Raw genomic sequence first — 11,832 nt, 5'->3', positions numbered from 1 at the left:
TCGATGCATGGTATTCATACACATGTATCGCTTAGCTCGCAAAGTCAGAAACGCATTCCCATCCTTGACCAACGCCTTCCTTCCACAAACTAACTTTGCCGTCACCACAGCTAACCGCTAATATGTTCCCTGCAAGTGACCAGCTGACTCTCCAGACAGCATCGGGGAAATGAGGATCTTGTGAGGCCGGTAAGCTGGGCAACAATGGTGTTGATGACCATGGTGAGGATGGCGAGGGTCGAGTATGTATGAGAACGGTGCGGTCCTAGAGTGATGTCAGCGGATTATCATAAGCGTATGGCTCTGAGACAGAACATACCTGAGATGCGGACGCAATATACATTCCTGGAAGGCCAATGTTCGGTGCCCAGGCGACATCTCTAACCCAGTCTTCATGACCTTTGATGACTTCCTCTTCTACCCATTTCTTCGCATCTTCGTCATATCCCCAGATTCGAATCAGGTTGTCTGAACCGGCAGTTACGAATCGCTTTTGAGGGGAGATGGAAGATTGGCCTTGAGATGATCGACCGGGGGAGTTAGATACAACGCTTGGAGCCCATGAGATAGCATTGGCACCAGTACCATGAGCGGGGAAGATGGAGACGTCGGTAGATCCGTCGTCTAAAAGGTGTCAGCAAGGATTAGGATAAGAAGAGGAGCGCACTCACTCTGGAAACTCAGTACAGAAACTTTACCATCGCTCGATGCACACGCGAGGATGGGTCCAAGATCATAAGGAGCCCAGGCGATGGAATTCACTGGATATTGGGGAGGGTCAGCATGGTCAGGAGTACAGCTAGCCAGCTGTGACCTCACCGCTTGCAGTGTGTAAGGTATGTTCTTTGATTCTTTCCCATCCATCCTGAAGCTCCCCTCCACTTCCCTTCCCTTGACCTGTCCCGACTTCTTTCCAGACGAACACTCTACCATCGTACGAGCATGAAGCGAGGAGGGATCCGAACGAGGGGTGAGCCCATGCGAGCTGCCAGACGGGTGCTGTGTGACTAGAGATGTTAGCGATAGTAGACGAGAGGGTCAACTTACCCTTTTAATATCACTGGCTCTCCCTTGGCTTCACCTTTGACCACGTTGAAGATACGGATGGTCTTATCGGACGAACAGGTTGCGAGTCGTTTCCCATAGTAGTCGAGTTGTGCATCGTGCTGAGTGGCTCAATCAGTGGAAGTTCTGGAGCAGAGGAAGGAGATACTCACGATCATGTCCTCATGTTGGGTCTCCACTGGGACGGGCTTGGAAGCCTGTGCGGTGGACTGCGAGGGGTCAGCGTGTCAGCGGGTTCACCGTTCGCTGTTTGAGGGGACTCACCATGTTGTGTTTTGTATTGCTTTGACAATGTCAATATATAGGTGTGAAAGTGATGTTAAGTGTTATGGTAATGGTGATGTAGCGTGGAACGTTCAACGGGTGCTCATTATGTGGCCAGCTTACGTAATGAAGACGGTGACCATCGAACGCGTACTTTTAAAATGAGAACTCGCAATGTTCAACATCAACCTGGCATATAACATATCATCCATATCATCCATCACTGTCGATACCATGCGGACCATAGATCAGATCGCCAGAGCAGCCCATAGAGATCATGACCGTCAAGGTGAAGATAGTCAGGTTGACGATTATGTGAGAGAAGTGGTCCAACGACTGGAAAACCCATCACAGGTGAGTTGCATTACAATCGAGCTATCGCTGAAGGTTGTAGATCCCTCGCTTTACCAAATCCAGCCAGCCTCTATCAGTCATCTCATTCAGATGCTTGCTGCAGGATACTGGATATCCGATGGAGGTCTATCTTCCAGACGATGTTGACACCGAAGGAGACGTCGATTGGAACAAATTAAAGGAAAGATGGGTCGGGTGGGGTGTCGAGTGAGTGGTAATTTGCCAGGCATCGCTGACGGTGCTTCAGGATACCAGGTGAACAGATATGGGCAAAGGGAAGTGATGATGAGCCAGGACCATCTCTGCCAACTTCAGTGCATGCCAAATATCCATTACCCGGAGTAAATGGCAACTATCTCGGCGCATTGATCAAGGTGGGTTAAATAGAGATAGGCAGAGCTGACCCATCAGGTTTACGACGATGCAGCATTTAAACCCGCTTCGACTCACCATTTCATTGGTATTTTGTCGACTTCTCCACTCCCTTCCAACGAACCGGAGAGCGCCCATTTCGTGCCGACAATCCATGTGCTGAAGACGGTAGACGAAGCAGAGCCTCAGCCAATAGAGGATGTGAGAGAGGAACTGGTGGATTACCTTGCTACAGCATTCACTCCGCCAGATCGTGTAGCCGGGGAGTTCCTCCTCCTCCTGCTGTTATCATCACCAACCTCCAGACCGATGTCCATGACACCCCTGGGTACTTTATCCGTCAACTTCAAGAGGAAGAACGAGGCAGCGACGGCGAGATTTAACGAGGCGGTGAAATCTGTCGCACCGAGGGTGGTACCTTTGCCCCTGTCAGTCTCGCTGCTTCATTCTCATCCCTTCTTCCCAAAATCTACAGATTCGTCATCTTTGGACGCAGGTCTTCTGCAGCTGTCCGAAGGAACCGTGTTAGTGGTAGAGGAGGATGCTATGGGTAGTGGCGGTCAGTTGAACGAGAAAGCGGTGAAGAACCTCAAAGCGTTGGCGGAATGCATGACCGAGCAGAAAGTGAGGTACGAGTATCCGTATATGGAGGGGTTGAAGATGGAATGTGCGACAAGAGTAGCTGTGTTGAGTCAGGGGAAGAGTCTGCTGCCGGTGAGTGAAATGGCAGGGATGGCAAGAGCTGATCTTGTAGGTGGACATCGATGTGCCGGTCAAGGGGACTGGAGGAGTGGGTGCAGCAAGGGAAGATCTCTCGGCTCTTCGAAACTATCTCATCGAATTGTCTTCCCCAAAACATGCCGCTAAATTGGAGATCCCGGATGATGTCGCAGAACTCATACAGGACGCGTTTGTCAAGGGACGAAAGGAGAATGCTGAGAGTGCCGAGGAAACGTTGAAAAGAAGGATGAAGGTGGCCAGGCTTATGGCTTTGTCTTATCAGGATGCCCGACTGAGTAAAGAGGTTTGGGAAAAGGTCGTCAAGCTAGACGAAGAGCTGGTAGCTAGGAAGCTGTAGCAAACGCTGTATATACATGAACACAATTTTTATGAATACAATCAAGCATCTATGAGGTTCTCCTCTTTCTTCTCCTCGGGTTGTCGAGTGGTCTTTCGAGAGTAGAACTCTGCGAGAATCTGGAGTAACAGTCAGCAATGTCAGCGTTGAGCTTCAACTCACCTTTGGGTTGATTCGGTTGAGGGATTCTTTGGGGAAGATTCGAAGAAGGTCCCAGGCGATGTCCAAAGATTCAAAGATGGTTCGGGCTTCGTAACTGCCTTGACCCACGAATTCCTTTTCGAATCGGTCAAGGAATTCAAGCGCGAGTTTATCATCGGCTGAGAGAGCTTCTTCACCAACGACCGCTTTCATTGAAGCAGCGTCTTTACCAACGGCGTATTTGGCGTACTTGGGGAAGTGTCAGCGTGGGCTTGAGGTGAAGGGAGAAGCAGACCCACCAATTGATTGGACACATCTCCGTGATCCTTTCGGGTAAGCTTCTCACCGATAGCACTCTTCATTAATCGGGAGAGAGAAGGGAGCACGTTGATAGGAGGGTAAATTTGTCGATTGTGCAATTGTCGATCGACAAAGATTTGGCCCTCTGCATGTCAGCGAAAGTCACAAGGGGAGGGACTCACCAGTGATATATCCAGTCAAATCGGGAATAGGGTGGGTGATATCTGGATGTCAGCTGAGGTCGCTTTGTAATTTGACTCACCATCATTAGGCATGGTCAAGATGGGCACTTGAGTGATAGATCCGTTCCTGCCCTCAACTCGTCCAGCTCGTTCGTACAACGTTGACAAATCGGTATAGAGATAACCAGGGTATCCTCGTCGACCGGGCACTTCTTCTCGAGCAGCAGATACCTCTCGAAGAGCATCGGCGTAACTAAGGGTCAGCGGGAGCCAACAGAGGTTTCACTCACCTGGACATATCCGTCATGACGACAAGCACGTGCTTCTCAAGTTGGTAGGCAAAGTATTCGGCGGTAGTCAAGGCGAGACGAGGGGTGATGATACGTTCGATCCTGGTATTGTCAGCGGAGTTACAGGGATACTTGACTTACGTTGGATCGGAAGCAAGGTTGACGAAAAGGGTGGAGTTGGAGATAGATCCAGACTCCTCAAAGTCTTGCTTGAAGAAACGGGCGGTTTCCATATTCACACCCATAGCCGCGAAGACGATGGAGAAGTTGTCTTCGTGGCCATCGTGGACGCCTTTGGTGGCTCCAGGACGTTTCACGAGACCAGCTTGTCGACAGATTTGCGCGGCGATCTGTGAGTCATGAGCGGGGGTAATTAAAGACATGAAGAGTAAACATACCTCGTTATGGGGGAGACCAGCAGCAGAGAAGATGGGGATCTTTTGTCCTCGAGCGATAGAGTTCATCGTGTCGATGGTGGAGATACCCGTTTGAATCATCTCCTCGGGGTAGATACGGGAGTATGGGTTGATGGGGGAGCCTGCATGTCAGCGGATTACAAAGTCAAAGTTGACTCACCATTGATATCGAGGTAGTCCTCGGCCCATACTTTAGGTCCTTTGTCAATGGGGTTACCACTACCGTTGAACACTCTTCCCAACATATCTTCGGACACAGCGAGCTTCATGGATGAACCGGAGAAGGCGATTCTAGTAGCCGAGGTGTCGACTCCGGAGGTGCCTTCGAACACCTGTACGATGGCTTTCTTACCACTGACTTCGAGCACTTGACCCCCTCGAGTGGTTCCATCGGGGAGGGTGAGTTGGACGATTTCGTTGTAAGAGGGGAACTAGCGGGTTAGCGGGGTTACCTAGAGGGTGTGACTCACAGATACATTGTCGAGCACGACCAGAGGACTGACGTTAGCGGTGATCATTCGATATCTGAGACTTACCCATTCACCGCCGAAACGGTCCGGTAGTCCATCCGGGGGTCGACGGAGTACTCCCTCACCGCGGCGGCCTGTGATGCATTAGCGGGTGTACATGGATCGGGGGTATAACTCACCGCGTTGATCTGGGCAAGCTGAGCGTCTGAGATTCGTGGGTCTGCGTTGACCATTGTGTGGGGTGGCGTGGGTTGGGTATGGTTATGGGGGTGATGAAAGGGAGATGGACGTTGAATTGAGATTGAGATAGTGAGTGATGACATGACAGATACAGTGGGTAGTAAGTGGCACCCAGGGAGGGTATATCTGGGTACCCCATTTAAATTCAACTATAATCTCAGCAAGAGGAGCGGTGATGACCGAGATCTGATGTATATGTATTTGTGTGTATTGACACTTGACACATGACACGGTGTGCCGATGAACTATGTGCCTGGTGAGAGAGAGATGGATTGATGAGATGCACTGAAACACGGTACTCGAGTGTTTCCTGTCCAATTCATTCTCAAGGTCATACCTCTCGAACACGAATCATGGACACCCAGATCAAGCCGGAGAAGATCAAGCGAGGCTACAGAGCCTGGTGAGTCACCCTAGATAGATCGTCGCTAATATATAGCCTCCACTGCCGTAGCAGGAAAGCGAAATGCGACTTGGGCGACATCGACGCACCCTCGTCCCCTCCCTGCTCCCGATGCAAGCGAGAGTCTCGAGAATGTGTGTTCGCTCCCTCTCGCCGTGGTGGGAACAATCGAAAGAGAGAGACCAAGGAGTCGTCAGAAGAGCAGTCCCTGTCGTACCCCCCACACACTTCGCCCACCCCCTCGCCCAAACGACGTCGTCTTCACCTCAATCCTCCTCTTCACGACGCCGATCCAAGCAGCATAGTAGTCGCAGACATGCAGAACGAATCTGATGCTTTGCAGATTCTCGCCCTGGCTAGCGGCCAAGCGGCAACCAAAGAGAGCATAGTCGGCGGTCGCGGTAAGCGAAATCAAGAAATCTACATGCACGAGAAGAGCGGCCAAGCGACCACCGTCAACAACATCTCCGATTTCAAACGATTCTACGAACGCAGAAAGAGTGATCAAGCTCCTGTTTTGGAAGATTTCCCATTGATAAAACTTGGCGTGCTCTCCGCCGAACAGGCGATAAGACTGGTGGATCGATACTTCCGATATTACCACCATCTGACAGTGAGTACCCTTCCATCGTAGCTTCGCTAACGACCCAGCCGATATGCCCCTCCGCGGTGATACCCAGATGTAAAGACGATCTAGCGGTCTTCGCTCACAAAGAAAGATACACCATCACAACCTTCATCATCATCGCCAGTCGCTTAGACGATACTCCGGGATCCCGAGAGATTCACGACAAGGCTTGGGCCATTATGAGAGTGAGTCTTACCAAAACCAACCGAGCTAACCCTGCAGGGCTGGATCTCAGATGTTCAATCGCTTGGTGCTCCTCCCACCATCGGTCTTGTAGAATCTCTTCTTCTCCTAGCGGAAAACCTACCACGCAGTCCCCCTCTAGTCACCCCCCTCGAGCTCAACGCCGCCGGTGCTCGGGAAGAGCCCCACGGGGATGAGAACCGCCAAGGTTGGCAACTGATCGGGCTCGCTGTGAGAAGTGCGTACGAGTTAGGTCTAGATAAAATGGCCTTGCGAATATTATCAGACTCGGAAAGGACTCTCGAGATAGAACGGGCTCGAGTGGCTTGGACATGTAAGTCTGCATGATAAAAAACACCGCTGACCTCTCAGACTGCTACCTCTCAGACCGACAGTGAGTGGTATGAATCCCCAACTCTCGCTGACCCTCTTCAGCGTCTCTATCCGCCTGGGGAAAGGCTTCTGGGCCCGAGGCGCCGCGGTCTGCTTCCAAGGCTTCTCATCCTCGGCTCAGAGCGGCCCATCCGCGGGGTTCGGCAACTTCCCCTTCCTCCGTGGGATCGCAGATGATCAGGAACACCCACAGGAAGATTACGGGAATCTGATCCAGGCTTACCTAGAATTAACCCAACTAATGAGCAATGCGCATGACACGCTGTACCCAAATGCAGCCAGAACGAGATCCCTTGTCATGTGAGTGAGACCTCGTCACTTCACCCGCTGACACCCCTCCCAGCCACGGCGAATACTTCAAATACCTTGATGAGGTGAGTCAATCCCGTGGTGACACCGCTGACCCCAGCTCGCTCGCTCCCTCGATGCATTCAAAATCCTCTGGGTTAAAAAACGGTGGAAGTTGTTCCCTCTCACCGATATCATGTGGACAATGTTCTACTACACCCAGCTATACATCTGCGCCTTCAGCTTTGTAAGTCACCTCCTGCACATTACCCCGCTGATCGCTCGCAGCAAGCGCACGTCGAAAGAGCAACGATCCGAGCCGAGGAAGAATATCGAACCAAAACCACCACTTCCCTAAAGCTCAGCCTTTTCCCCAGAGGCGCAGCTCAATCGCCAGACGCCAGATACATCTTCCACATGTGCGATGCAGCTCGAGAGATATTGACCATCTGTGTGGACAAACTATACCCGGGCGGGGCATTGCCTTATCTCCCCACTCGCCATGTGCTATGGTTTACCTACGCTGCAATTGTGCTTCTCAAAGCTCTTTATTCTGGAGCAATGCTTCGTGGAGATCACCAAAAGTGAGTCATACCTTTTGTGTCCCCCGCTAACCTTCACCCCCAGAACCTTCAACCTCATCGACAAATTGTGTCACTGCCTCAGCCAAACATCCGTCGACCCCAACTACCCTGCTGTCAGGTATGGCCGTCAACTCGAAGCCCTGCGCAAGAAACTCGCTGTGTTGTCAGACGCGGTAAGTCGACGATTTGTATAAAACCCAGCTGATCGTCTCCAGAACACCACGCCCAGTACCTTGCCGGAATCACGGGTCAGTCACGATTGGGATGGAAGCGAATTATATAGAGATTCTACGTATCAGCCGATGCCAGCGATGCACGATTGGGGTAATGCTCTCCCCACCAACACCGCTCCGTACGCCCAACAACCTATGTCTGACATCGGCTCCGGTTCATACCAAGGAGTCGAAGCTGGAATTGGCTTGGCATCAACGTACGGTCCTACGGATAACTTGTTCGGGTTTATATCAAATTGGCAAGGCGACGGCATGCCTCAGCCTGTGGGAGAGACAGGGGAGATGGATTTAGGTGATTTTTGGGTGCAGGTGGGCCCAGGAGAGGTGAGTTTGAATTCTATGCGAGTATCGCTTACGTGGTTCAGGCTCAGGGCGGTTTCCCATTCCGTTGAGCGAAGGCGAGCGTCGAGCTTGCGTGAAGTTATGTATGTCACAAGTTTCATAGCACGATTCGTATTGTATATGTATACACCTACGCCGGTTTAGACACCTTCTTCGGCCTTTCGCCAAAGATCCTAGTCCCCACTCGTACACTGTTACTTCCCTCCTTGACCGCTTGAACAAAATCCGCACTCATTCCCATACTCAACTCCAACTCGTCTTCTTTCGGTGCATCCTTGATCCCTTTCTCTTGCAGTATCCTCGATAATTCCTTTCGTGTCGATTTGAGCGTTTCGAAATCCGGGTTGGGTTTTGACGCATCGTGGCTTGCTTCGAAGGAACCTATCGTCATCAGACCTAGCAGATTCAAGCCTGGACATTTTTCAATGACGTGTATCGCCAGATCCACTACTTCTCCGCCATCTGCATTAGACGTAAGAGGTGGTAATCCGGATTTCGAGTCTTCGGACGATGTGTTGATCTGGATATAAACGTTGAACTTGGTCGTACGTTCAGAAGAAAGTGATTTTTGCAGTAGATCGGCTACCTTGGTCGACGAGAGGGTCTCAAGAACGTAGAGGTTTGGTACGGCTAGCAACGAGATTAGCGAGGTGTCCAAATCAAGTCAGGACTTACAAGCAGCAAGCTTCGATTTGTTACTCTGCAACGACCCGACAAAGTGCCAATTTATGTCTCGAGGTAGCTATTCACCGTATCAGCTTGGCAATCAAATCAGTGCTAGCCCACTCACTACCTCAGCCTTATCAACCATCTCCTGTATATAGTTCTCGCCGAAATGTCTATACCCCGCATCGTACAACGCCTTGATATCTGAAGCAGGTTTGATTTTGGAGATAGCTACCAGACGGGGCTGCTGACCTATCAGCTCGACTCAGCCCCTCTTGTCACGTACTCACCTTTGATCCACTTGATCCCACAGCTTGATCGATGTCCGCTTGCACCGACTGTATATTCTCCCTTAACTCTTCGGCTCGATCGGCAGTGTAATCGAGTGAGATAGGCGTGGACATTCTGGCGTAGGATCGAAGGTGAAGGTGATAAGGAGCGAGTTTGCACTGTCTAGCAATTAAAGAGCGTACAGCTGTCTGCATTGGCAAAGTGATATGCATGCATACAGGAGATCTGCGAGAGTCCCTCGATGAAGGATGAGATGTATCCAAGATGGAATTAGATGGATGGTGGTCTGGTCGTGTCACGTGATCCGAGAAACCCACTCAGGAAATCTCGTCTCTTTTCTCTCTTTTCAGTCTGCATGTCTGTATTTGTGTATTGAACCATCATCATCATCAGTCCATCACATTCATTGTCTCATTCTTGGCTCGCTCCAGACGACTGCCTATCCTCCTCTTCCGATACTTGTCCCCATCGGCCCACACCATGGCTCTACCCTCTGCTCGCTCCGCCTTGGCAGCTTTTTCAAGACCTACCATCTCGAATGCTGTCGCATCATCTTCTCGGTACTTAACGTGAGTAAGCATTTGAATATACTCAAATGTTATCCCATCACTGATAACGATCACGTAGTACAACCACAACGCGACTCGCTTCACCACCAGCGACAACATCAGACGATGCTGAAACAGGATTACCCGTACCATTCCCCAAAATCAACAAATACCTCTCATTCCCACGGGTGACCCCTCGCAAACCCACTCACGGTGTTCACGTAGCGACACTTCATCTCCAATCTTATCACCCTTACAACTTGGACCTCACCACACAGTTCGCCGTCCACTCGGCACATTCTCTGAATATCCCAACAACCCTACCCGCCTTTTTACCCAGAGAAAGGAGTTTATACACCGTATTGAAATCACCATTCGTCAAAAAGAAGGCCCAGGAAAACTTCGAGCGAAGGACGCACAAACGAGCTATCAAAGTATACGATTCGAGCAAAGAAGCGGTCGATCTATGGTTAAGATACCTACGTCAAAATGGTTTACCCGGCGTAGGGATGAAAGCTTATGTTCACGAATATGTCGAATTAGGTTTTGGAAAGAAGGAGCAACAAGAGAGCGACAACAATCAAGTCCTCAACGAGAAGAAGATCCAAGATGCTGCTCAAGATCTGGTGAAAGCATTATCGAGTGAAGGTGAAGTGCAAGCTATCCCAGTGGGAAAAGATGCTGAACAAGCTGTAGAGGAGGTGGTAAAAGAGGAAAAGAAATAGATACACTACACGATGCATTACATATAACATCTGTACAACACGCTACCTGGTATCATATCTGAATCCGAATAACACACATATCTCTACAAAATCTATGTCAAACCACCTTCATCCTCTTCCAAAGCCTTCTTGATCCTTAACAAAACTCCTGTCTTCCAGTTATCCAACTTTGTGACTTGGTCATACTGATACACAGCAGCGGTGTACCTCTCCACATCGGCTTGTTCGCATGCATCCATCAATTCATGAGCAAACTTGGCTTCTCTCGTCGAAGGGAATGTAACGTCCTTTTGAGCAAATGTCTCAAGTAACCTTTGCGTTGTTACGAGATCCTACCAAAGTATATCAGCAACTTCTCTCGGGTCACCATATACCACACTCACGCCCATGGCCATCGAACACAGAGCCGCACGTAGCCAATACTCCTTAACAGAGTACTTGGTTAGAGCACTTGTCAAAGACCAATCTGCGACGGTCTGATATAACTCCATCGATCTTTGATAATCTTGCAAATCGGCGGATAATTCGGCAGCTTGTTGATAACATTGGTTTGCGGTGCTAGTGATAAGTAGCTGTTATTACCAGGTCCACGTTTCACATTGAAACAACTTACGCATTCGCATCCTCTTGTTTGTACCAGTCTCCAGCTCTCACAAAACTATCTCTCGCTTTGGCAACGTCCAAGCCATCTTGAGCATATATAGCAGCGATCTGTACCGTTATGTAAGCCAAGACACTTGTTTCCATTTGCTGAACAAACTAACCTCCTTCTCCCTATCAGCAGCTTGACGGAAATGACCAGAGTTGACCAGGAGCTTGATGCATTGGTGTAAAGCAGTGACAGCGGCTACACGAAGTCATGGTCAGTACAGCCCTACGTTATACCTCACGACATACTCACCTTCCGGGTCTGACTTTTTATAACTCTTGGCGGCGTTGTGGAAAGCGTTCATAGCGTCATTCATCTCGTTTGCTTGCTGACGACATGCTGCTTCTCTGTAATGGCAAAATATAAGCACTGACCAATGAGCATATGATAGATATCTCACCTCTCGAAAGCTTGACCCGACTCCCTCCATCTCTTCTCCACCTTGAATGCGTTGGCAGCTTGAGCGAACAGATCACCGGCCTCCTCCCACTTTGAGCTTGAACTTCCGAACCATCCCACCGAAGAGGATGCTTTCTTCTCGGCTTTAGCGAGGTAATCTTCTGCTTGTGATTTTCCCATGCTGGTTTGGTATTGTTGTTGTGATGATTATGGTTTAAGTGATGTCAAGTAGTGAACTATAGGATGAGATGAATAAGATAGCAATAGCATTGACATGGTGATGACGTCTGGTGAGTTCGGGAATATTCGGTGATTTGCGATGACTAAG

At 49.9% G+C, this 11,832-nt stretch overlaps 7 protein-coding genes across 7 annotated transcripts; 3 read left to right on the top strand and 4 right to left on the bottom strand.

The window, feature by feature from the left end:
* Nucleotides 1-31: 31 nt before the first annotated feature.
* On the bottom strand, nt 32-1,332 carry V865_002059 (protein transporter SEC13; the record flags this gene model as incomplete). Its single annotated transcript, XM_066225867.1, has 7 exons — nt 32-265; nt 320-624; nt 672-761; nt 820-926; nt 1,048-1,166; nt 1,218-1,274; nt 1,330-1,332. 7 exons carry the CDS (start codon nt 1,330-1,332, stop codon nt 32-34), a joined length of 915 nt encoding a protein of 304 aa, XP_066081964.1.
* Nucleotides 1,333-1,563: 231 nt separating this feature from the next.
* Nucleotides 1,564-3,133, top strand: V865_002058 (uncharacterized protein; the record flags this gene model as incomplete). The annotated part of the gene is made up of 5 exons (XM_066225866.1): nt 1,564-1,683; nt 1,787-1,890; nt 1,978-2,057; nt 2,111-2,769; nt 2,834-3,133. 5 exons carry the CDS (start codon nt 1,564-1,566, stop codon nt 3,131-3,133), a joined length of 1,263 nt encoding a protein of 420 aa, XP_066081963.1.
* Nucleotides 3,134-3,174: 41 nt separating this feature from the next.
* V865_002057 (uncharacterized protein) lies at nt 3,175-5,165 on the bottom strand (the record flags this gene model as incomplete). The annotated part of the gene is made up of 9 exons (XM_066225865.1): nt 3,175-3,252; nt 3,296-3,523; nt 3,574-3,719; nt 3,837-4,009; nt 4,188-4,396; nt 4,445-4,584; nt 4,680-4,893; nt 5,058-5,066; nt 5,112-5,165. 9 exons carry the CDS (start codon nt 5,163-5,165, stop codon nt 3,175-3,177), a joined length of 1,251 nt encoding a protein of 416 aa, XP_066081962.1.
* Nucleotides 5,166-5,525: 360 nt separating this feature from the next.
* Nucleotides 5,526-8,276, top strand: V865_002056 (uncharacterized protein; the record flags this gene model as incomplete). Its single annotated transcript, XM_066225864.1, has 11 exons — nt 5,526-5,575; nt 5,627-6,188; nt 6,328-6,388; nt 6,439-6,720; nt 6,782-7,079; nt 7,123-7,153; nt 7,311-7,651; nt 7,695-7,824; nt 7,867-7,899; nt 7,951-8,208; nt 8,250-8,276. 11 exons carry the CDS (start codon nt 5,526-5,528, stop codon nt 8,274-8,276), a joined length of 2,073 nt encoding a protein of 690 aa, XP_066081961.1.
* An 80-nt stretch (nt 8,277-8,356) lies between these two features.
* Nucleotides 8,357-9,296, bottom strand: V865_002055 (YggS family pyridoxal phosphate enzyme; the record flags this gene model as incomplete). Its single annotated transcript, XM_066225863.1, has 4 exons — nt 8,357-8,856; nt 8,902-8,968; nt 9,017-9,136; nt 9,183-9,296. The coding sequence occupies 4 exons, from the start codon at nt 9,294-9,296 to the stop codon at nt 8,357-8,359; spliced, it is 801 nt and encodes a 266-aa protein (XP_066081960.1).
* A 367-nt stretch (nt 9,297-9,663) lies between these two features.
* On the top strand, nt 9,664-10,456 carry V865_002054 (ribosomal protein S10; the record flags this gene model as incomplete). Its single annotated transcript, XM_066225862.1, has 2 exons — nt 9,664-9,752; nt 9,811-10,456. 2 exons carry the CDS (start codon nt 9,664-9,666, stop codon nt 10,454-10,456), a joined length of 735 nt encoding a protein of 244 aa, XP_066081959.1.
* Nucleotides 10,457-10,548: 92 nt separating this feature from the next.
* V865_002053 (uncharacterized protein) lies at nt 10,549-11,684 on the bottom strand (the record flags this gene model as incomplete). Its single annotated transcript, XM_066225861.1, has 6 exons — nt 10,549-10,788; nt 10,840-11,014; nt 11,070-11,167; nt 11,221-11,303; nt 11,358-11,452; nt 11,506-11,684. 6 exons carry the CDS (start codon nt 11,682-11,684, stop codon nt 10,549-10,551), a joined length of 870 nt encoding a protein of 289 aa, XP_066081958.1.
* Nucleotides 11,685-11,832: the final 148 nt, after the last annotated feature.

The sequence above is a fragment of the Kwoniella europaea genome, chromosome 1 (assembly GCF_036810445.1).
Source record: "Kwoniella europaea PYCC6329 chromosome 1, complete sequence".
In the NCBI taxonomy this organism is placed as follows: domain Eukaryota; kingdom Fungi; phylum Basidiomycota; class Tremellomycetes; order Tremellales; family Cryptococcaceae; genus Kwoniella; species Kwoniella europaea.
The sequence above is the reverse complement of the archived record's forward strand: the minus strand, read 5'-3'. Positions and strand labels throughout refer to the sequence as shown.